The following is a 24,271-nucleotide window of genomic DNA, read 5'->3' on the forward strand; positions in this document are numbered from 1 at the left end:
TCATGCATGAGCGCCTGGCTAATTTATGCACGAGGGCCCAATTAGCACGTGCACAAGCACCAGATTAGTCCCTGCACAAGCACCCGATTCATTTCTGCTGGCTGGCCGGCTGGCGCCACGCGTGAGCAGCCGGCAGGTTCCCATCCGAGCTGCGAGCCCCTGCCTCGGCTCCAAGCGGAGCGTGCACGAGCTGAGCGCCCAATTCAGCCCTGCACGAGCTCGCAGCAGCAATTTAATCCTGCACGAGCTCACAGCATGCTTCTTCCACCCCGCACGAGCACCCAAGCAGCTCTTGCAGGAGCACCCGGTTCGTGGCTGCGTGACCGGGTGCGTGCGTGCTGCGTTAGGGCGCACCCGAGCACCCGTTTGGTGCTCCCCCCCTGAGCAGGGGGAGGTTGCAAGGAGGCTGGGAGCTGCCTTTTGGCTGATCTGCAGCCAGCACCATGCCCCATCTCCTGCAGGAATCTGGCTGTGTGCGCGTTCCCGTGCCTGTAGGGCCGGGAGGGAACCCAGCAGGGGACGCACAAGGAGACACCAGCAGAGCTGGGCTGCACAGCGAGGGCAGGAAGGAGCAGCTCGCCCTCGGACTGGCCGTGCCAAGCCTCTTTTTGGGCTAGTTCACCCCATGAGAAGTCAAGCATCAGCTTCTCCAGCCACTTGTGCCTTAGTTTAGAGGAAAATGGGAATAAATAATAGGAAAAAAGCAAGAGGGGAGCAGAGGAGGGCGAGGAAAGCCAGCAGAGGAAGGGAGGAAGAGCTGTGCCAAACACTCCCCATCCCCTTGAAGCCCCGAGCTGATCCCGCGCAGGCAGGTATTTACAGGACGGGCTCAGCTTTCCCAGCTTGTTCCCAGTCTTGGCACAAAGGCCAAGAGCAGGAGAAGAAGAGGGCCAGAGAATGGCAACGGGGCCGCTGAAAGCCCCCGACAGACCCCATTGAAGCGGCGGCCCTGTTCCCATCTGTCAGCAGCCCCTCGGTGAAAGGGTGCGCAGGGGAGGGGGCGGCGGTGTGAATCGGGGGCTGACACAAAGAGGAAGAGACTGATTATGCTGTTATTTCTCCACTTTCAGACCCCATTAGGGGACATGCCGGGCTTTTCTCAGGGTCTTTGGGATGCTTAAGCTGCCCATTTAGCAGCAGGAACGGTCCAATTAAAAGAAAGACAAAGGAGGAGCCCGGCCTGTCTTAATTGAAATGGGTTTCAGTCTAATGAGGATTAGGTTCAAGAACAGACCTAAGGGAGCAATCCAATACCCATTACCCTCCCGGGCTGTACCACCGTGCCTTTTGGTGGCTCAGCCGGCCGGCCTGGCGCGATGGAAGCCACCAGCCCTCTCAAACAGGGCGTTTGCCCCCGAATTTTGAGGCAAAATGTGCTGGGAATCCTTGGCTGCAGGGCCAAGCTGGACTTAATGGTCTTTGTTGGTCCTTTCCAAATGAATTATTCCATCCCGTCCCATCCCCATCCCCATCCCCATCCCCATCCCCATCCCCATCCCCATCCCCATCCCCATCCCCATCCCCATCCCATCCTATCCCATCCCAAATTACCCCCCAGATGTTAAAAACTCGATCAGACTCTTGGGGTGCACAGCCTGGGGACATCTTCCCCCCAGTTCCAGCTCCCTTCACCCCCTCCAAGTGCTGTTCCCAGAGCCCTCGGTGCACTTTTCCTCTCAAACCCAGCCCATACATCCTGGTGTCCCCTCTCCCTGGGGTGGCTCTGCCCCCAGTGTCCCCAGTTTCTCCAGTCCTTAGGGTGGCTCTGCCCCGGTGATCCCCAATCCCTGGGGTGGCTCTATCCCGGTGTCCCCGGTGACCCCAATCCTTGGGGTGGCTCTGCCCGAATTCCCCCATCCCTGGGGTGTTTCTGTCCCCGGTGAGTGGTCCCTGGGGTGGCTCTGCCCCAGTGACCCCCGTTCCCGGAGTGTCCCCCCCTTGTCCCCTCCGTGTCCCCCCGGTGTCCCCCCCGGTGTCCCCCCTGCGCGCCCGGCGCAGCGCGGTGCCAGCAGAGGGCAGAGCGCGCCCAGGCTCGGCACCGCCTCAGCCCCTGCAGAAAAGCCTCGGAGCTGGGGAAAGCTCCGGGAATGGAGCCTGGGGGGCTGAAAAAGCTGCAGGAACCGGGTCCCGGAGGCTGCAAACCCCCAGCAGCAGCGGGGGATGGAGGAGAGCCCGGAGCCGGGGAGGCTCAACCCAGAACCCGAAGGTTTGGTGACCGTGGGTCGGTGGGCACGGAGCTCAGCGTGGTGATTCCAGGGCTTGGGGCAGCTCTGGTTTTAATCCCAGCCGCCTGCTACTGGTTCCTGGGGTGGTCTGGAGGAGCTGGTTGTGTTCCCTGCTCCCACACGCAGCCTGGAGTGGGAAGGTGACCCCAGAGCCTGGGCTGCTGGCACGCCGCAGGGCTCCCACGGGGCTGGAAAACCCCAGGGGGAACCTGAGCTCCTGGGGTCATGCTGAGAGCCCCCGGCTGGGAGCAGGCAATGCCATCCAGTCATCACCTTAATGAGCAGTAATGGGACGGGCAGGAGCACTTCTTGCTCATACATCACTTCATTCCTCTGCCAAATGCTTTTGGGATGGACCCGCACAGGTCCCGGCACAATCCTTATTACCCAGACCAACCGTGGATCATCTCTCCAAACCCATCCTCCTTCTGCACGTTCCTCGTCTCTCCTCGCACACCCATGCCCCCTTTTCCTGCCCTCCACCCTCTCCCTGGCAGCTCCGGAGAGGATTTGGGAGGACCCAGCCCTCCGGAGCCCCCGGGGAGCGAGGCTTTGGAGATCACCCGGATCCTCGCGCGCTTCACCTCTGGGCTGCCAGGAGCTGGGAGGGAGGGAGCCGAAAGCAGCCTGGGAGGCAGCTGGGCTGAGAGACGCCTGAGATTTTCCATTTTCTCATCTGAGTTACGAGCTGCCATAAATAAGGCCGGGGAATCACACGCAGCCAGGTACCCCCCCCCCTCCACCCCGGGCAGAGGTGGAAGGAGGCAGCAGGCAGGGATTTATCACCTCCTGGAGGTGTGTGTGTGTGTAGGGGGGGGGATTTCTGGTGGTGACTGACAAGTTGGGCCCTTTCTGGCTGTGTCGTTCGTCTCTGCCAGCCCTCGCTTATCGGCGCATTGCTAGGGCTCTCTCTGCCTCCTTCCCTCCCCCCCCCACCACCCCCCCCAAGCATTAATCACGCTAGCGATGCTGCCCACGCCTCTGCTGGAACCAGGTCGTGAAACTCGCATCCCACCCACTTCCCACAAAGCAGCTCCCAGTCACGTTTCAGCCTCCGGCACAGCCGTGTGGGGCTCTGCGGGCTGGGAAAAGCCTGGCTGCTGGTTAACACCCCCCCCCCCCTCATTCCCCCTGCAGCCCCCCCGGGGCCGGGATGGCGAGGGATGCGATAAGGGATGTGATAAGGGATGTGATAAGAGATGTTTTGAAGGATGCTGTTAAGCAATTGGTGGCGAGATTCCCTAAAACATCGCCGGGAGGAGCTGGAGGGAGATGCTCGGGGGTCTCGGGGGGGTACCCAGCTCCTGGCTCGGCCATCCTGCTGGCCACGGGGTTTGGGCAGGTCCCCTGGGTGATGGGAAAAGAGGTTTTGGGCCAGGCTACCCCAGCACAAACCTTCCCCAAACCCAAAGGGTGAGGCCTGGAAGGACCAAACCGTGAGATTTTAGCCTAATCTGCCCCAAATGGCACTGCAGACGCAGCTGCTGGAAAAGCTGGGTTAGGACCCGGTGGCCCAGGCTTTGCTTCTGAAGGCAAAAAAAAAAAATCACTTCCACCCCAGCCCTGCTCCCAAATTCTTCCTCTGCCGATTTCTCTGGCTGCAGCCCCGCATTCCCGAGCGCAGGGGAAGGCCTGCAGAATGTCTTTTTATCCAAAGGGGGTATCAGGCTTTGCACTAAAACCCTGCAAGAAGCTGAGAAAGGGCAATAAAAGAAGACAAACGACGTGCAGGTGCTGGCTGGGATCCCCTGCACTAAGTCCCCGGCTCCTCTCGCCATCCCGTGCGCTTTTCCCACTGGTTTCTTTGGCTGGGATATATATTTTATTTTTTTTTTTCCCCCTCTCCACTGAAGTGCGTGGCTCATGCGCACGGAACGCGCTGGGAATTTCCACCCTCCGGTCCCGGGTTAATGGATCCAGCTGCAGGGGAGCTGCGGAGATGCTGGCCCGGGGTTTGCTCGCTCAGCTCCGTCTCTCATTTCGCTGCGCGAAGCGAGCGAGGTGGGACAGCTCCAGCAGCGAGACGCCGAGCGAAGCGTGGTGGGGAAGAACCTGCGGAGGTTGGAAAGCTGAGTGGGAAGCGAGCGGAGCTGGAGAGCTAAGGTTGGGCTCCGAAAAAAAAAATAAAAAAATAAAAAAAAATAAAACCCTGCCTCTCCCAGACCTGCCTCAGCTCCAAACCACAGCTGGTGGCGGCCCCTAAATTACAGGCAGGGAGAGGTTTGGAAACTCGAGGACATGGGAACATGGGAGCACGTCCCCGATAATCAACTGTAACGCCAACAGGGCGGTGATGGCAGTGGAGACACGAGCTATGGCAAAGCACCCAGAGGCTCCTGCGGCTTTTTCAGAGCTCTCCCAGCTGTGTTATCACCACACCGAGCTCTCCTTTTCCCCTCTCCGGGATATTCCCGGGGTGATCCCTGCCAGCAGCCGAGGAACTGGGGTGCAGCAGCTTGGAGATGGTGCCAGGGCCGTGGGCAGCCTTTGGAGAGAAGAGAGGGAGAGGGAAACGCTTCCCTGGTGGTTTTTATTAGGGGCTGGCTAGCTGGAAGGGCAGGATCTCCTGCATGAACCTGGGAGCACGCAGCTCCTTGGAGAAACTGTGAGCACCTCTGCGGGGTGACAGCCCAGCCCAGCGCTTCTGGAAATTCAGCACGCTGCTCCTCGGAAATTGTAAGCCCGACGCCGCTGGAAATTCGGCAGGATGCTGCTGGAAAAAATAAACGTGCTGCTGCTGGGAATTCAGCAGGAACGCTGCTGGGTGCTGCTGCGCTCCATGTGGGCGCTCGGCGTGGCTTTGCAGAACAGATGGGGATGTGGAGATGCCGGGGATGCGGAGATGCTGGGGGTGCTGAGCTGCTGGAAATGCTCAGCCCCCAGGGATGCTGAGCCCCTGGGGATGCTCAGACACGGAGGAAGCTGAAATCCCGAGGATGCTCAGCCCTCGGGGCTGCCGCACAGCCCCGCAAAGAGCCCCGAAGCCAGGCTCCCCACCGGCAGCCCCATCCCTGGTTGCCTGCCAGGCGGGGAGGGCGCTCGGGGCTGACTCAGCAGCTGGATGGAGACGGCAGCGCCGCGTTATCGCCGCCGAGCCCCGATCTGCACGATTGCAGCCTTGGGTGCCTTCCAGATCTTGCTTCCCCGGGGAGCCGCGCTGACTCACGGGGGCTCCTCGGGATTAGGGCGCGCTCCCCACGGCCCGCTTGCCCCCGTTTGGGGAAAGGAGGAGATGTCGTTTGGTGACGGTGGCCGCCGAGGGGAGCGCTGGCTGCTTGGCGGAGGCGTTTGGCAGCGGCTGCCGCCACGCTCCCGTCCTTCAGCCCGCAGTGCAGGCGCCACGGGGATCGCACGGCCGCCTCCCCCTTCCCAGTCGTGCTGCAGCTTTGTCGTGCTGCGCGTGTCCCCGCGTGACATTTGTCCCCTGGGGGGGGGTTGAGCAGCTCCACGGCACGTCCACAGCCCTCTGGGGCACCCACAGATCTCCTGCGTCATTTCCAACACCCCGGAGCTGCTGGGTTTGTGTGCTCGGGGCAGAGCCCCCCCGGCCGGGATCCCCCTCTGGGGAAGTGCCACCTCCGAGCCAAGCAGCCTGGAAGCGGGCCAGGTGAGGTGCAGGGCCAGATTTTCCGGGAAATGGGGTTTTCCCGCACCTGCTCGCAAAGGGGCAATGCAGGCAGCAGCCTCTGCTGCCCTCCTGTCCATCTGCCTGGCTCCTGAGATGCATCCCCCGGGATTCCCTGGGCAGACAGCAGCAAAAAAAAAACCCTTCCAGGAAGGCTGGAGCTCACAGCCCCATCATCCCTCCTGCCCTATTTCCCACAGGGCAAGAGCTGAGGATATCTTATTTTATTTTATTTTATTATTTTTTTTTTCACATGTGCTGAGCACGTTCCTGCTTTTTTTTCCTTATCAAATTTCATCTCATCGATCCGAGGAACGCCTGCCAGCCCAACTCGATTCCTTCCTAATGCATTTCTGGTGGAGAGAAGCGTCCTAGCAGGAGCCCAGGCGCAGAGCCCAGCCCCAGGGCCCTGCTCTGCACCCCCCAGCCCCACGCTCTGCACGCCCCGGGCTGCTGTTTTGGGATCACCCTTGCCCCAAACATCCCTCCTGAAGCAACCTCTGCGAGCTGCTGCTGTGGAAACCAAACCCCATGAGGTCCCCCCATGGGTCTCCAGCGGAAAGGGCGCAGCTCTTCAGCCCAGCTGGCTCAGCCGGGGCTTGCCAGGGCTCCCTGGCACGGGGCTGGCAGCTGGCAGGCAGGGACACGTCCTGCTCAGCACCGAAACTCGCCGAAAACCCTCGTGGCTCAGCACCTGAATCACTTCTTCCTCGTTTCGTGCCTGCCGCAGCGCGTCCGCGGCACGGGGACGGAGCCTGGCGGAGCATCCCGAGCTCAATGTCCTCGGGGAAAATGAAGCTGGAGGGGATTTCTGCTCTCACCCTCACCCCCAGCGGCCAAATCAGTGCCACGGGCAGGGCACGGTGTCCCCAGGAGCTCGGTGTCCCCGGGGACCTCGGGATGCGCAGGCTGAGGGCACTGCGTCGGCACGGAGAGCGCAGAGCCTGAAGGGCAGAGCTCATCTCCCCATCTCCCCCCCCCCCCACATTGCGCACTAGCAGCTCATTTACTGCTCCGCTGAGACGTCTCGGCAGCCTCATCGATAGCCAGAGACAGGGCACGGGGCGAGACGGCTCCAGCGTGGGGCTGGATCCTGCTGCAGGCAGCAGAAATCGGCCTCCTGGAGCCGCCGAGCGGCCGCGCCGACGGAGGGGATGCTGCAGCAGCAGGATGGGGCCGTGGTGGCTCCCGTGCCTTCTTCTGGGAAAAAAAAATAATAATAATAAAAAGAAAACACCCAGCACCCCCGGGCATCGCTCAGCTTTCTGCCTGATCCTCCCTAAAATATCCTGGTTTTGGTTCAAGACATCTCCTGCGCGCTCGCAGGGGCTTCCCAAAGCCCATCAGCAGGGAGGGACAACCACAATCACCATTAGCAACGTGCCCAGACCTCACAGGCTTTCCGGATTTTAATTTATGGCCGGGTTTGAGTTGATAACCACGCTGCAGGGGCTGCAGGTGGGCTGCAAAATAAAGCAAGGAGGCTTCGGAGCATCTCCTGCAGCGGGGAGCTGGTGCGCAGCAGTGGCTGTAGGTCACTTTATTTCGTGGGGAGGAGCAGGGCTGGGATATTCACAGCTTTCAGCATCCTCTGGGATGAGGCAGCCTCTTTTAATCCCTGGGGACCCAGCGCAGGAGCCTGCAGGAGATCTTTGCTACCTGCAAGGCCTTCAGCCCAAAGCCTGTGCCCACGGAAAAGGCCAATTGCGACGTGCGAGCGGCTAATTTGTCCCCAGGGGTGCAGCCACGGAAGGAATTTTGGCTGAATAAAGCCCTTTCTGCTCTGATTAATCGTCCCCCCTGGTTATGAACAATGCCGAACAAAACAGGGATAATATTCCTGCTAGGGGAAATGGGGAGGACGGGTCACCCGAACGGGTCTAAATAGCCCGGGCTGGTCCTGAATGCATTAAAGTGGTGGAGGAAGCCCTGGGAGGAAAGAATGTCCCCTATTAGCCAAGCCCCCAGCGTCCCCGCTGCCACAATAGGGGAGAGATGCCTCGCTCCGAGCTGCCTGCTGCTGCCCTGGGTTCAGTGAAATGTCAGCCCAGCACCCCCAGGCTGCAAATTACCGGAGGGCGCGCAGCTCTTTCAGCCCCACTGAACCCTATCCACGGGGAAATAATCCCAAACCCGGCTGCCTGCCACGGAGGCACGGCCCCGGCTGCGCCCTGCCCCCTTGGCAGGATGCAAAGCTTGGTTTTTAGGCACAGGGATGAAGGTTTGGGGTGGAAAGCCTTTGGGTTTGCTCCCAAATCCAGCCACGCAGGTGTGCGGAGAGGTGGCTGCGAGGTGTCCAAATGCCTTGGGTTTCCTGCAGGTTTGGAGCCCCCTGGAGATTTGGGGAGGACAAAGGGAGGGTAGAGGGGGACGGGGAACCTGCTGTGGTATGTAGGATGCAGGATGTGCTCCTTTCTCAGCAAAAAAAACAGTGGCTTCATGATTTCACCACTGCCAGCACGACGCAGAGCATCCATCCCCTGCCTCTGGGCTTTATCTGCGCTGCATTTTCCCTGCGCCACCCTACGGAGAGCCCCTGCTGGAGCGCAGCCCGGCCAGGAGGAGCCCAGGGCAGGAGGCTGCAAAGCCTGCAGCAGCTCCAGCACCTTTGCACGGCCACACACACCAAGGGGCATAAAATAAGCGTGCCAGCCTTCCCCACCGTGCAGCCCGTTAATAAATGCGCACAATGCGCCGCAGCCCCGGGGCGGTTCTCAGGGGGAAAAAAAAAAAAAAAAAAGAGGCTCCAGGCCATGGCTGAGCTCCTCAGGACACCGAAAGATGCTGGCCGGGGCGTTGATACACTTATTTTGCCATTGTTCCTGGCAAAGGAGGCGTCGTGCCTCCCTGCTGCTGGTTTTAAACTAATTACATTCCCTTCGGAGCAGGGGGGAATAAAAGGCGCTTGGCTGGCTGGGGAGCCTGGTAGCGTTTTCCAATTGCCACCAAGGCGCTGAGCTTTTAACCACAAACCCCCTGCTCACCCTGCCCCTACCTAAAGCTGCCTTCGGGCAGCGACCTCGGTGGCAGGGGACCCGCTGGAAGCAGCTGAAATGTGGTGGGAGGCTGCGCTTTGTTCCCAAATGCTGCCTTTCAGCGCGCAATCCTTCACTCCCCGGCTCCGTCTGGGGCTCCTGAGCCAAGCCCTCTCCCTGCCCTCCCCCATTGTTCTCGGCTGTTTATTTGGTTGGAATAGATGCGTTTGGAACAGATTGCTAGGAGGGTTTGGGTTTTATTTGTGTGTGTGTGTGTTTTTTTTTCCTTTCCAGCAAGCCCTGAGCTTTCCCTTTGGTGCCGTCTGACCCCACCTCACCGCTGCGCCCTGGGTCATGGCATGAGGTGGTGCCGCACCCGCTGGTGGTGCACCCGGTGGCGTTGCACCCTGCCGTGGGTTTTTTTTAGGCTGTGCCATCCCCCATGGGTGCAGGGCAGAGGGGCAGATGGGATGTGACCCCCCCCTCCAGGTGCTCTCACTGCTCCGGGTGCGTGGGCACCGTCGCGTGCGCATTGCCCCCACCTCTGCAGATCCCGTTGGCGAGTCCCTACGGCCCCAAATCCATCCGGGACATCCTCCAGGGGGGGTTCACAAGGAGCCAGGCAGCTCTGGAGAGCTGTTTCCAGCTGGAGAGGGAAGGGTTCATGGTGATGGCCGGGGGTACCTGCCCCACGGGGGGGGCCCCGCCGCAGCATTCCCACGAGAACCAATTCCTGAGCCTCCCCCTGCCCTCCCCGCCTCTCTCCCCTGCTTAATTACTTGGCGAATGGGAAATGTTTTGGCTCGCCCTCCAAACCCCCGTCTGGCTCCTGTAGCTACAGCAGAACCCTGGGGGAGCTCTGGGGCTCCCGGCCCCTTTGCCATAGCAGCGAGCCCCCGCCGGGGACAACCATTGTGTGTGTGTGTCCCCCCCCCAAGGCCGGAGCACCTGGAGACCTTCTTGTAAAAACTTCATTTGCTGGGGGAAAGCTTTGATTAAAGCAGCCTGGCGGGGGGCTGCCCGGCTCCCGAGTCAATATTGGTTTTGGAGCAGATGGGGGGGGGGGCCGAAAGAACGAGGGGCCGGGGGTCCCCATGGGGTGGGGTGGGGGGGGCGCCGAGATCAAAGTGGGGCAGCCCCGGAGAGGTGGAGCAGCCCCGCGCGCTGGAAACCTCGGGGAACAAAAGCATCAAAGTAAATCAAATGAAACTAATTGAAGTGCTTTCGCATTAAATAACGAGCGGGAGGCTTTCATGAAACGCCAGCTTCTTCCCGTCAAAATAGCCGGGGACGGGCTTCCAAGAAGAAGCCAACGCGGTGGCTCCCCCCCTTCACGACGAGGACAGAAAGCCCCAAACCCAAAATCCCCCCCACGAAAGGGTGAGGAGCTCAGAAAGGAGCCTGCACCCCGAGCACGTGGCACTTTTCCCCAGCCTGTTTCATCCCCTGAGTCATCCCATATGGCCAGGGGTGCTTGGGGACACCGACACCGCCAGGACCCTGCAGGAGCACCCCTGAGGGTCCCCATGGGCAGGGGGGGCAGCTCACATCGCCCCCCATCACCCAGCTCTGCTCTCGGTGCTCCTCCATTAGGCTGGGGCTATAAAATTGGGTTTTTGTCCCATTATAGCCCCGTTTGGGCTTCGGGTGCGCGTTGTGCGGGACCTGCGTGCCTCGGGCTTGGCACCTTGGGGTTCGGGATGGGATGGGGAATGATGTGGGGTGCAGAGAGGGGTGAAGGCTGGAGGTCCCAGAGGATCTCTCAGCTCTCCGGGATCCTCCTGGCCTCTGGGGAAGCTTTGTAAGGCTCGGGGAGGGCTGGCACCCGCAGGGACCTGGGGTGCTCCCAGGGATGAGCGCAGCAGCCGGCACCACCGCGCGCTCCTGGGGATCAGGGACAGGAGGTGCTGAGCCCAACCGGGGGGGAGCAGAGCAGAGGGCTCCTCGGGAGGACCTCGCACAGTGCCTGGTTTATTATTTTTTGGCCGCCTCTCGCCAAGGAGGCCACCAACAGCAGCCTTTGCAGGAGGGTTTTGGGGTTACGCTTTCGCAAGCGCCCTCAGCGCGGCGCACGGCAGCTTCTCCACCCCACAACGAAACGGGGTCGGCTGTGGGGCTCCAAACACCATCCCCACACCCTGCTCAGCCCAGCTCAGCCCCGAGCACCCCGCTACCCCTTCGGAGCCACCGCCAGCCCCTTGCCCTGGGAAAGGAAGGGAGGGAGAAGCGGGGCCGGGCTCGTCCTCGTTAGCCGCCGGCTAGAGCGGGCTGTGGCCACGATGAAAGCGAGCCACATGAAGACAATTAGGCTAAATTATGTCCAGTCGCAGCAGACGAGCTAACAGTGCGAGGGGAGGCAGGCCGACTCCAGCCAGGCTCGATGTCTGCCTTGCCCCGCGGCTGCCACTCATACATCACCGATCAAGGGAAGCCCCCGCAGGTTGTTTTAAACCGGGGCCAGCGGGAGGTTGGGCTAATGAGTAAAATCTGAGCATTCCTCAAATTTCCCATCCGTCCCGGGGCGAGGGGAGGGTGGGCGAAGGGGGATGGGGACCGGGTGGCTCTCCGCGGAGAGAGGGGAGATGCTCGGGGAGGGATGAAACTGCTGATCCCCAAGCACCTGGAGGTGGGGACGGCCTGGAGAAGGGGATCCATCGGATCCCTCACCACGAGCATCCTTCCTGCAACGTGAAATGTGCCTGGGGAGGGGGATTAAGGGGTGGTGTGGGAGCCGTGCCCTCGGTAGCAGCGGGTTTATGGGGCTGGGCATCCTCCTTTGGGGAGCCCCAGTGGGCACAAGGGATGCTTGGGGCAATTTTGGGGTTTTCAGCCTGCCCCAGCCCCGGTTATTGCAGGCAGCTCCCCCCCAGCCTGCTCAAGGCTCAGCCTCGTCCCTACCCAGGCCAATAAATGAACCTCGCCCACCTCTCTGAGGTCTTTCTAAGGGGGGTGCAGAGGAGGGGGAAGGTAATTAAAGGACATCAAAGGCAGGGCAGGAAGAAAAAAGGGCATTTTGAAGAGGGAAGGAGAGGGAAAACGGCCGTTCCTGATCGATACAATCACGGTGCTGCGGGGTTTTGTGTGCTTGGGCAGGACCCCAGCACGGGGGATCCTTGGGTTTTGTCTCTCCAGCACTGGGCCAAATCGCCACCAGCTCCCCTCCTTTGGTGTCCCTGCAGGGTTTTGATGGCAAAGGTGAATTTGGGCTTTGGAAGAGCCCTCGGGAGCTGGGTTGGCTGCTGCTGAGGCTGTTAACGGAGAGGAGCGATGTGGGGCAGCGCAGGAGGAGAAGCAAAGCCCCAGGACCGGGTGCGAACCCACTTGGGGCTGCACCTCAGGGCAGGCTGGAGGGGCGCACTTCTCCTTCAAGCTATAAATCCATGAAATTAAACAGGAGCAAAAAAAAAAAAAAAATGCAATTAGAAGGAAGAAAAGGCCGGGAATTAATCACTAATAAACTTTTACCCTTTCTCTTGGCTAATGAAACCAGCATCTGGTCCCTATCCCGAGGACAAGCCGCCTCCCCGGGCTCGCTTCCTCGCCCTCTCCGCCCCGCTCCCTCCCTCGGCTGCTCTTCTGCGCGCCCCCGTCTCCGTCGCTCTCTCTCCCCGGGCTTTTAATTACGTTCATCTATTTCCACTCACTAGGTCTGTCACTTTGCAGCGGGGCTGCTGTAATTATGCTGTGGGAAGCACCGCTCACTTCGCCGCAGCCTGAGCGGATTAAGGATCCTCCGCGCCGTTTCCCACCCCTCTCTGCCAGGTACCTGCCCGGGGATGACAGATGGTCAGGGGCCATTTATTTCCCCTAATGAGCCTGGTACAAAAGGAGATGGCTCCCAAAACACATGTATATTTTCAGCAAACTTTAAAAAAAAAAAAAAAAAAAAAAAAGCCTCCTGTTCCTGTCTCCCAGGGGTGGAGATGGGGAGGGTCCGAGCCCAGGCGAGGAAAGCGTGCCAGGAGAAATTTGGGGCTCGGGGGCTCTGCAGGCTCTGGGAAATGCTCTGGGAAAGGCTCTGCAGCTTGGGAAATGGGGCAGGAGACTTTGAACATGCTGTAGCTCCTCTCAGCTCGGCCACAGGCCAGCAGGAGCCAACAGAAACACGAGGCTTCGGCTGGCGTGGATGAGAGGGGGCTGGCGGTGGGCACCGGTGGCTGCTGAGGGATGAAGATAATTCCAGGACTAAGCACGTGCGGGGATTACAGCGGGAAAGGGGAGCAGGGCTGCGTGCAGCCTGAGCCGATGCAAAGCGCCAGAGCTTCGAAGGATGCGCGCGGATTAATGCCAGCTGCAGGCTTAGCCACAGGACCGGGTTCGCTTTGACCCTCCCCAAAAGTGCCATCAGTGCTGGAGATGCAGGTACAGCCGCTCAGCATCCCCCGAAGCCCAGCAGGGAAGGCAGGCATCGGCTTCCAGGACTCAATTTCCACCCACAAATTGTTTTTTGGGACGAGAGCTTCCCTGCACCCACGCATCTTTGGCCACGGTGCCAAGCGGAGCGCACGGTGCGGCTCCCAGGGGCAGCCCCGGAGCACCCACCTCCAGCCCCTCTCCTCTGGGTACCCAAAAGCAACAAAATAAAAATAAAAACAAAGTCCTGAGCCTTGAGACAAAGCCTTGAGCCTGGGATTTGCAGCATCTGCTCAAGGTGGCACCTGCAGGAGGGGCACAGCCCCGAGCCAACGAGGCCGTCCCGGAGACGAAGCGCTGCTAAACCTGAGGGTCCCGCCCCGTGCTGCTAATTAAACATCCCACAGCAGTCGGAGCGAAAGCCAGGCAAGTCTCCTGGCCTCCTCCAGCCCCGGTAATTATTTTCGGCCCCTCGACCCCACGGCCGTGGCAGCTGGGACACGACACGGTGCGTGCCGGGGCCACGCAGCCACCGCCGGGGGGGGACCCCCGGAGCGAGATAAAAGGTGAGCCGGGGGCACCGGGTGCCCGGCCCCGCTGCCAGCTCATTAAAAGCCAGCATTTGCAGGTCCCCCCTTTTAAACTGTTTATCCATTATTGAAAATCCCATATGTTACGTGTCCAGGAAGATCAGCTTTCAGCCGCGAGATAAGCTGCCTCCATTTATTGTTCTTCCCTCTCGCCCTCCTCCCTCCCCCTGGGCTTTTAATTACATCCATCACCTCCCACCCCTCCGGTGGAGCTGGCTGCGTGTCTCACCAGCCCAGCAAGGGAACAAGGCCCCTTTTTTTTTTATTATTTTTTTTTCCCCTCTCGGATTCAGCAATTGTTTCGCTTCCCAAGTCCTAGCGCGAGAGGCGTTTAGCAGCCGCTGTGAAATTTCAGCCAGGATTGGAATTTATTTTAAGACGCCGGCCTTTAAATTTTTCATTAAACCTTTTTCCCCCTGCGATGCAGCAGGCTGCTGCGGGGAACCGGAGGGGGGGAACGGGGCATTTGCATGCCCAGCACGTCGGGAAGGGAAGGAGGATTTCTCCTGGGCAAAGACCTTTGGGCACACGCGCCCCGTGCCGGGCTGGAGCAGGGCTGCCCGGTGGGAGCGAGCCCCGGGGGCTCCCTTTGCTCAGGGTGGGCTTCCAAGGACGAGCATCCCCGCAGGGTCCCGGGCACGCTGCCCGCTGTAGGGCTGGCTGGAAGCATCCTGCAAGCAGCCCTCAGGTTTTTCTGCTCGCAGCTCTGCCAGACTTGAAGCTCCCAAGCTGCGTTTTCCCGTGCCGGGTGCCTGCTCCTGCAGGGAAGGCGATGCCTGGAGCCAAGCCGGAGGGCACGGAGCTGCCTCGGGGAGATCTGCCTCTTTTCCCCCCACGTGCCCTGCTTGTCTTTTCCATCCAGCTCCTGCAGTTTGCCCAGCGGGCGCTCTGCAAACATCCACCGAGCAGGGGGGGATATCCTGGATTTCAGCACCCCAAAAATTGCTGGGACGGAGCTGCCCACGCGCACTGAGCGCAGCATTTCCCTCCCTAACCAAGGGCTCTCTCTGTGCCACGCGATAATTTTCTATCACAGCTCCTAACCCCCTGCTAGAAAGGCTCTAGCACAGCTTTCCTTGCTGTTAGCTCCACGTTCCCACTGGATTACAAAACCAGGAATTTCCCCTGCAAAGCCCATCCTCAGCCAGGGTCCCGTGCGCCCCGGTGCCACGCCGCAGCTCTGGAGACAGCTTTTCCCCCCCAAAAAAACGAGGGATTTGCCCTCACCCGAGCGCACGGGGAGGTTTCTGCAAGGCAGCAGGTTTCAGCTCAAGCTGCCGCCGCGTTTCGCGTGCAGCACTGAGGTGTCTCATTAATTTATTAATTATTCACCGAGCGCCAGACGGGCGCACGGGAGATCAGACAGGGCTTGCTGGCTCCCAGCAAGCGCCCTGACTCCCCTGATGTCAGGACTTGCTCTTCAGTCGCAGACACGTTGTCACCGGCCACCTGCATGTGACAGGACAATCTTCGTTAAGATCCCAATTAGCAGATAATAAGTTCGGCACCAAACCGGATCCTCCCGAGCCAGCCTGGCACCCGCTCTCCTTTCATTTCATTCCCCTCCACCCCTTGTTAAATAAAATGATCCCTGAAGAAACTTCGGGGTAAGAAGCAGCTCAGGTGAGCGGGGAGGGAGCAGAGGAGGGATGGATGGAGCAGAAGGGGGGCTGGTGGGACCCCTGCCCTATGGGCACAGCCCCCATTGAGGGGTTTGTCCCTGCCCTGAGCCCACGGTGCCAGGGATGGGGATGAAGAAGGTCATTTAAGGGCCCCCATGGGGCGAAGCAGTTCCCCTTTCATCACTTGCTCCTGGTTGTCATAAAGGCTGATAAAGGAGAGCGAACAGGCCAGGCAGCCGCTCCGCCAGCCCCTTTCATCTCGGGGATGCAAATCCGGGAGCCGCCTCCCCGCTCACCCAGCCGGGGCATGGGAAGGGCAGAGGAACCTGCAGGGACAGATAATTTGGGCAAGCAGGAAAACCTCGGCGTGCTCTGCAGGGGACAACAGAGGAGCTGGTGGCACGAAGGCACGGGGAGCTGGGGACACCACAGCCCTGAGCCACGCACGTGGCACCGCCAGGGGCTTGGCTGCGGGTGCTTTCTGCTCAAAATCTTCACCTGGCAACCCTCAGACAGGTTTTCAGGGGTCAATATTCTCCTACAGGCACTCAGAACAGCTTCCAGGGGTCAGCACTCGAGCACCGTGCTCCTCTTCTCCCCCACCACCAGCTCGGAGATGTGGGGATGTTTCCACGTTGTCCGTGCAAGCTGGAAAAAAATTATCCTTGGAAAAGCCTCCCTGGGACCTGTCTTAATTGGGTAGGAGGGGTCCTGTCCTTCCTACCCAAATAAGACAATTTTTTGCCCACCGGGCTCTCCAGCAGCCCAAACCCTGCTGAGCCCAACCCTGGGCTCCCTCCTCCTCCTCCTCTTCCTCTTCCTCTCCTTGCAGGATGCTGCACGCGCTCCTGCGCTTGCCAGGATACCTGGAGAGATGGGCACGCCGGCAAAATCCTTACCAAAAAGCAAGAAATGGGGCTTCTGCGTAAACAGAAAATTGAGATTCCTACGGAATGCAGAACAAACAAGCAGGGAAATTATTAACAAGCCGGATTTTTATTATTTTTATTATTATTATTATTTTTTTTTCTCCCCAAATATTTATTTCAGCGACCAAATGAAACCTTCCAGCCCTTCGGGGACGCAAGCAGCCCTTGGTGCGGGTGCTGGTCAGGGCTCCCAATGCCTCAGTGCACGGCTTTAAAGGCATTTCTGCGCTCTTGGGGATTAGTGACCCATTCTAACAGGTCCCCATTGACCGGGAGCGTGGGTCTCTCAAAGAGTCCATTGGATGCAGCTTACAAAAGACTTTAGCCGGAGACGAAGAGTTGACAAAAAAGTTTGTAGGAAACCGTGGAGTCCTTTTAAAAGAGAATAAACTGCCACTGCTGTGTCTGGGCCGAGTTAATCTGATTAGGCCAAGCTCATCAACAGCCCCGCTGAAAGGAGCGAGGCGGGGGGAGAGCAGGCTGGGGACAGCCCCGGAGGAAAAGCGGGCACCTTTTTAGCAGGGAAGTCAAACAAAACCCATTGTGGCCGAGCACGCCTGCCTACAGATGGCACAATGACAAATCTCTGCACGGGAAGAGCAAATATCATGGATGGCTTGGTGGTGGCGGTGCTGTCCTTGTTTCCCCAGGTATGGGAACGGACACCATGAGATTTAGGGAAACCAAAATGAAAGGGGCCACGGATACCACGGGTAATGGGCCTGGCTGGCGGGGTGGCACAGACCCAGGAAGTTCACCTTCTCTGCATTAAACCCGGAGGAATAGGAAGCCCAAACGCACATCATTTACGGTCCCAGGTCCCTTAGGGTAGCTCTGGTGGGCAGCGCTGCAGGCCCCGTGCCCGTGCTCCATCACCACCCGCTCCCAGCTGCCCCGGGCAGCGCAGAGGCACCGAGGCTTTGCAGCCAGCTCCTTACAAACCCAGCCTCTGACGCTGCTCAGAGCTGTAAAACCTCCAGCCCTATGCAGCAGTGCAGTGATGCATGGAAGTCAATGCACTTGTGCAATGCACGTGCATGATGCACTTGCACGATGCATTTGCACGATGCACTTGCACGATGCTCTTGCATGATGCACTTGCATGATACACTTGCACAATGCATTTGCACGATGCTCTTGCACTATGCACTTGCAAGATGTGCTTGTACAATGCATTTGCACCATGCACTTGCACACTGCTCTTGTACAATGCACTTGCACGATGCACTTGCACGATGCACTTGCACAACGCACTTGTACAATGCACTTGCACGGTGCTCTTGCACGATGCACGTGCATGATGCAGCCCAGAAACCCCTGCCTGCTGTTTTTTTTTTGCCTTCCCCTTCTCTCCAGACTTCTCCACGACTTCACGCCTGGACTTTTGACCTGGGAAAGCACCAGGATGTGTGACCAACCCACGAGCCCTCGGTCCTGCTGCACCTGCCCGGGCGCACCGCAGTGCTCGGCCCCACGGACCCGGCTCCACCTGCGGCTCTGCAGGGCCAGGCAGAGGCTCACTTCAAGATATTTCCTCTGGGCAAAGCCAAAACCCAAATTAAATATCCCATCGCAAAGTTACACCACCACCATCACCTTCCCAGGAGACGTTTTAGGCTCTAGATTTGGAGCAGCCAGCGCTGTGCCGGGGCTCACCGTGGGCAGCTCCTCGGCCCGTATAATTAAGAACAGTATCAGCGGAAGGCATGTAAGGAGATTTTCTCCCCAAGGCCACCTAATACAGATGTAATTGACTCTATTTTCTGCTTTCTGCACACGGATTGCCGCGGCTCAGCCCCTATTATCCGCCGACAAATGAACAGGACCCCGCTGAAAGGGACCTCTCCAGCCCGCGCCGGGCGCACAGAATGGAGCGCCGGGGCTGTGTTAAATCTGGACACGACGCGGCTCCGCTCCCCCCCTTTTCATCTCCGCCGCCTTTTCAAGATGTTTTCCAGCGGAGGGTAAGTCAGCAAATCTCCGTGCTCGGGCGGAGCGCTGGCACTTGCTGGAGAAGGGAACATCTGTCTCCATCAGCTGGGCTCTTGTGCCGCCGCCGCCGCTGCGCTCCCGAAACCGGGGCGAAGCCCGCAGGAAGGATTTTTTGTGTTTTTTTTTGCCAGCACGCTTGCAATTTCCTTTTGCAAAAATTTCCAAGGGCGGGGAAGGAGGAAGGGAGGCGAGAAAAGAAATTAAAACCCATTTTTGCCTGGCGGTGAAAAGAGGCCCAGGGAAAAAAAAAAAATCTCCATTTCTAAGGCTGCAAAAATCCCCGCCGCTGCCTTCCCCCCAGAATGATGCCCTCACCAGCAGCAGGCACGGGGCTTAATGGTTAAAATCATCGTTAATTTTCTCAGAAATATCCTTGCTTGGAGCTGGGAGAGCCCCAGCTTCTCCTCGGAGAGCAGGAGCTGCGCATGGCGAGCGGCGGACACAAATTAAAGGTTTCCCCCGCTCCCTTTTTGGGGCTGTTTGGGGGGATTTGGCGAATCCTCCGAGCCCCGGTAATTAATTTCGGCTGAGCTGCGGAGGGACAAAAGAGGCCGGGCAGGGTTTGAAAAGGCTGCTGGGGGGCAGCAGGCTGCAATTTGTTACACATTAGGGGCTTGCCAAAGGACCCCCTCGCGCCCCGCCAGCCCTAAACGTCTTCATCTCCCCTCTGCCCCGCTACCCACAGCCCTGTAGGGCAGGGGGACGATGGCGGGGGATAAATCGGGGGGAAATCCAGCGGGATTAGAGCCCGAGCCCTGGGCAAACAGGAGCTGGAGGGGTGGCCCCCAGCCCCAGCTGGCCGCCCCGACAATGCCCTGCGCAAACGGGGCCGGGGCCGCACGCGGGAGACAAAAACCTGCATTCAGCCCCCTGCCATCCGGGGGCCTTTTATGAGCTTTTTTTTTTTTTTTTCCTTCCTTTTCCTTTTCCTTTTTTGAGCCGGGCTTGGAGATCCGAGGAGCCGGGCTGTAATAAAGTCGGGTTTAGGGATCAAAGGGGGCCGGAGATCCCGCGAGCATCCGGGCTGCGAGCGCTGTGTCCTCCTCTGCCCCCACCCGACACGAATATTAGGGCTAATCACCCACCCCACAATGTGTAGGGTGGAAGGAGCCTGTAAACTGCTTTTTTTTATTTATTTATTTTTTAATATGTGTATGAACATGATGGATTTGGGAGGGATCAAGGTTAAACCTACAGGCCGTGCCCCGGGGAGGGATCTCGGGGACTTTTCACCCCAGCTTTCGGATGGAAAATCCCCGCTCTCCATCCCGAGATGCTTTCAAAAATCCTGCCCTCTGCAAGCCACCGGAGCATGCACCGTGCTGCAAGGCCAGCAAAAGGCTGAGCCAGGGCCTCGTTTCCCCCCCCCAGACCCTAATTAAGGAGCAGCCCCAGCTGCTCCCAGCACCGGGTCACGTTATTGCCCCCAGTATTCAGGGGATGAGGAACATAGCTCCCAAACAGCTTCCTCCCCGATCCGGGAGGCTTTTGCAATCAACCTTTGGCTCCAATTTGTAACCACGACTTTATCTACAGGCCGGCTTCGGTAGGAACAAGAGGTGGTGCAAGGCAAGAAAATATCCCAAAAATACCATTCCTGGGGCAGGGCCAGCTCCTGGCTTCTTCCAAAGGTGCTTTCGGACCCGAGAGGCTCCCCCAGGTCTTGCTGAGCACGTTTGAAGCCTGAAGATTTTGGGAATTTGAGGAGAAAGGCATCGTGGCAGGGGTACAGCATGACAAAAATGCTCCTAAGGTGTCACCTGGAGAAGGATTCACCGCTCCCGGCCTGGGGGTTGCACCACTGGGTGTGGATTCTGTTGGAAAACCACTCGTTTCGTGTTATTTTTTTAATTGCAATCATGCCATTAATGCATCAGCCAGGAGCTGTGGTTGCGTGCACCTTGGATGGAGGAGCCCGAAATAAACGCGTCCCCCTGCAGCTTTGCTGTCTACAGGAGGACGAGCAGCGAGGAGTGCAATGATTGCAGGGGTTTTTGTGTGGTTTAACGTGAGAGCAGGCGATGCTGCTGCCCCTGCCTGGAACGGGTGGGAAAGGGATGGAGCTGGTGCAAAAATGGAGGGGGCTGGTAGGAAAGAGGGGTGGAAGTGGTAGGAAAAGGGATGGAAGCGTAGGAAAAAGGGATGGAAGTGGCATAAAAAAGGGATGGAAATGGCATAAGAAAGGAATGGAAGTGGTATAAAAAAAAAGGGATGGAAATGGTATTAAAAATGGGTGGAAATGTTTTTTTTTTAAAAAAAGAGACAGAACTGGCGTAAAAAGGAGATGGAAATGGTATAAAAAGGTGGATGGAAGTGGCATAGGAAAGGGATGCAACTGGCATAAAAAATGGATGAAAATGGTATAAAAAAATATGGAACTGGCATAAAAAAGGATGCAAGTGGCGGGAAAAGCAGCAGTGGGTGCCCTGTGCCCGTTACCCATTGCATGGTACTCAGTGCATGGTGCTCATTACCTGTTGCACGGTGCTCGTTACCCCTTGCACAGTGCTCGGTGCTCATTACCTATTGCATGTTGCCCACTGCACGGTGCCCATTACCCCTTGCATGGTGCATGTTACCATTGCAAGCTGCTCATTACCCCCTTGCACGGTGCCCGTTACCCCTTGCACAGTGCATGTTACTCTTGCACGCTGCTTGTTACCCTTGCACGGTGCCCATTACCCCTTGCACTCTCCTCGTTACCCCTTGCACAGTACATGTTACCCTTGCACGGTGCATTTTACCCGTTCCACAGTGCATGTTACCTCTTGCATGCTGCTCATTACCCCTTGCTCAGTGCATGTTACCCTTGCACGGCGCTCATTACCTTTACATGGTGCTCGCTACCCATTGCACGGTACATGTTAGCCTTGCACGCTGCTCATTACCCCTTGCTCGGTGCATGTTACCCTTGCATGGTGCATTTTACCCATTGCACGGCGCTCATTCCCCTTGCACGGTGCATGTTACCCATTGCACAGTGCATGTTATCCATTGCACAGTGCTTGTTACCCTTGCACGGTGCCCATTACCCATTGCACGCTGCTCATTACCCCTAGCACGGTGCATTTTACCCTTGCACGGTGCATTTTACCCTTGTATGGTGCATTTTACCCTTGCACAGTGCATGTTACCCATTGCACGGTGCATTTTACCCATTGCACGGCGCTCATTACCCTTGCACAGTGCATGTTACCCATTGCACGGTGCATATCACCCCTTGCACGCTGCTCCTTCCCCTTGCCCGCTGCCCGTTCCCCTTTCCCGCCGCCCGCTGCTCGCTGCACGGCGCCCGGCGCGCGCCCCGCTGGGCGTGGCCTCCCCCCGCGGGCTGCCGGGCGCGGGGCGGCACGTGCTCCGGGCGCCGGGCGGCCAAGGGCGGGGCCGTGCGCCTCCCGCCTGATTGACAGCCGGGCTCCCCGCCAGCCAATCAGCAGGCGCCTCCCCCGCCCGCCCGCCTCCGATTGGCCGCCCGCCGCCCGCCGCCGCCTGCCCCTCGTGGCCCCCGCGCGCGCCGGGCGGCCTCCCGCCAAAGGGCGGGGCGCGGCGCGGAGCGCGCGAGCCAGGGGGCGGGCCAAGGGCGCGCGCGCGCGTGACGCCCCGGCCGACCAATCGCAGCGCCCGCTGCCGAGCGGCGGGGGGGGGGGCGGGCGGGGGAGGCGATCCGCGCTCTGATTGGTCGGCGGCGCTGTGGGAACGGCCGCGGCGGCGGTTTCCCACGAATGGGGAGCGGGCGGCGGGTATAAAAGGCAGGGGGGGGAGCCGGGAGCCGCCACTCCCGGCCCCGCCGCCGCCGCCGCCGCCGCCGCCGGAGCTCCGCGGTGCCTCCGCCGCCGCCCGCAGCGCCATGCCCGCAGACACGGGCCCGGAGAAGCCCACCGCCTCGCCCATCGCCGGGGCTCCGGCCACCGCTAGCCACACGCCGGACAAGCCCCGGAGCGCCAGCGAGCACCGCAAGGTAAATGGCGGGGCCCGGCCGGCGCGCAGCGGAGGTGGATGGCGGCGAGCAGGCGGCCGTGCTGAGGTCGGTGCATGGGGAGGGGGGCGAATGGCGTGAAAAATTAATTAATTAAGGGGTGGGGGGGAAGGGTTCGGCCACCAACCGAGGCTCTCCCCGCAGTCCTCCAAGCCCATCATGGAGAAGCGGCGCCGGGCGCGCATCAACGAGAGCCTGGGGCAGCTGAAGACGCTGATCCTGGACGCGCTGAAAAAAGACGTGAGTTTGGGGGCTTTTTGGGGTGAAAACGCGGAATCTGAAGGGTTTGGGGGTGAGGAGGACAAGGGGCTGACGGCTGCTGTCGTCCCGCAGAGCTCGCGGCACTCCAAGCTGGAGAAGGCGGACATCCTGGAGATGACGGTGAAGCACCTGCGGAACCTGCAGCGGGCGCAGATGACGGGTGAGCACCGAGCATCCCTCCCACCCCCCTTTTTATTTTTATTTAGGGAAAAAAAATCCCATTTCAGGGTTTTCCGATGGAGCTGGGTGGCTGTTGGCACCCTGCAGCCGCTCACCGAGCCGCCCCCCTTTTCTTTTTCTTCCTTTGCAGCCGCCCTCAGCGCCGACCCCACGGTGCTGGGCAAGTACCGGGCTGGTTTCAACGAGTGCATGAACGAGGTGACCCGGTTCCTCTCCACCTGCGAGGGGGTCAATGCCGACGTCCGTACCCGCCTGCTCGGCCACCTCTCGGCTTGCTTGGGGCAGATCGTGGCCATGAATTACCCCCCACCACCTCCTCCTCCTCCGCCGCCCGCCGGGCAGCCGGCGCATCTGGCACAGCCTCTGCACGTCCAGCTGCCACCCGCCGCCGGAGCCGTGCCCGTGCCCTGCAAGATGAACCCCGCCGAAGCCTTGTCCCCTAAGGTTTATGGGGGTTTCCAGCTCGTCCCGGCCACCGATGGTCAATTCGCCTTCCTCATCCCCAACCCAGCCTTCCCACCTGGCTCCGGACCCGTCATCCCACTCTACGCCAACACCAACGTCCCCGTGTCTACGGGAGGAGGATCGGGGAATGCATCCGCCACCCCGTCGGCATCCCCGGTGCAGGGCTTGACATCATTTGGGGGCAGCATTGTGCCGGCGTCCCAGGCGGGGAGCCCCGTGGCAGAGCGCAGCGAATCCGTCTGGAGGCCTTGGTGACTTGCCCAGAGCAAAAAAAAAAAAAAATAATTATAAAAGGCACGGAACTCCGCTTGGCTCCGTTGTATGGAGCCCTGTTATGCTCGGGTTTTTCTTTTTTTAAAAAAAAAAAAAACATAAAACAGAATGGAGGATTTAAAAAAAAAAAAGGACCTCGATATGAAATATGAACGTGCTATTTATTATTTTCAGAGGTTGGGATCTCGACTTGTATTTTTACTCCTTTGAAATGCCTTTATTTGAGATACGTTTTTTAAGAAAAAAAAAAAGAAATAAATGAGAAATAGTTTTGTAACAAATATTCGAGAAGTATAATGCCAAAGTTGTTTGTATCCCGTTTGTCTGTGTGTGTGTTGCGTGCCTGTGTTGGAGACTTCCAAAAAAAAAAGAGAAAAAAAATGCAGGTGTTTAAATAAACTCTTTGAAATTTTTTTTTCCTCCTTTTCATTTAGCAGGGACAAAGCTAATCCTCAGGAGGGGGGGGGAAAAGAAGTAGGAGCAAACTTTATGGCCTTAAGTAAGGCTGTTGGAAGGGATTCCTGCAACAGATAGAGGGGAGGGAATGGGGGCGGGGGTCTGGCCCTGCTGAAATAGCACAAAAAAAACCCAATTCCTAAAATTCTGCCCCTGGAACCTGAGCAATGTACGACCCCAATACCGCTCACTGAAATAACTCTGCTTTTAGGATTTTTTTCTGCTTTTAGGGTTTTCGCTCCTGTTACCTCTTTTTAGGGCTTTTGGGGGGGGGGGGGTGCGCAGAAGTTACTATCCTGCCCACAAAAGAGGCAGGAGAGTCTGTCCCCATTGTGAGGAGGGTAATTAG

General features: G+C 58.9%; 1 protein-coding gene across 1 annotated transcript; it reads left to right on the forward strand.

Annotated features, from left to right (window-relative positions):
• Nucleotides 1–22,081: 22,081 nt before the first annotated feature.
• HES4 (hes family bHLH transcription factor 4) lies at nt 22,082–23,879 on the forward strand. The gene is given in 6 exon segments (XM_068658676.1): nt 22,082–22,269; nt 22,432–22,527; nt 22,621–22,708; nt 22,859–23,305; nt 23,308–23,378; nt 23,380–23,879. Coding segments are annotated over 6 exon segments (882 nt in total). The 5' UTR covers nt 22,082–22,158; the 3' UTR covers nt 23,449–23,879.
• The last annotated feature ends 392 nt before the right edge of the window (nt 23,880–24,271 follow it).

The sequence above is a fragment of the Anas acuta genome, chromosome 22 (genome assembly GCF_963932015.1).
Source record: "Anas acuta chromosome 22, bAnaAcu1.1, whole genome shotgun sequence".
In the NCBI taxonomy this organism is placed as follows: domain Eukaryota; kingdom Metazoa; phylum Chordata; class Aves; order Anseriformes; family Anatidae; genus Anas; species Anas acuta.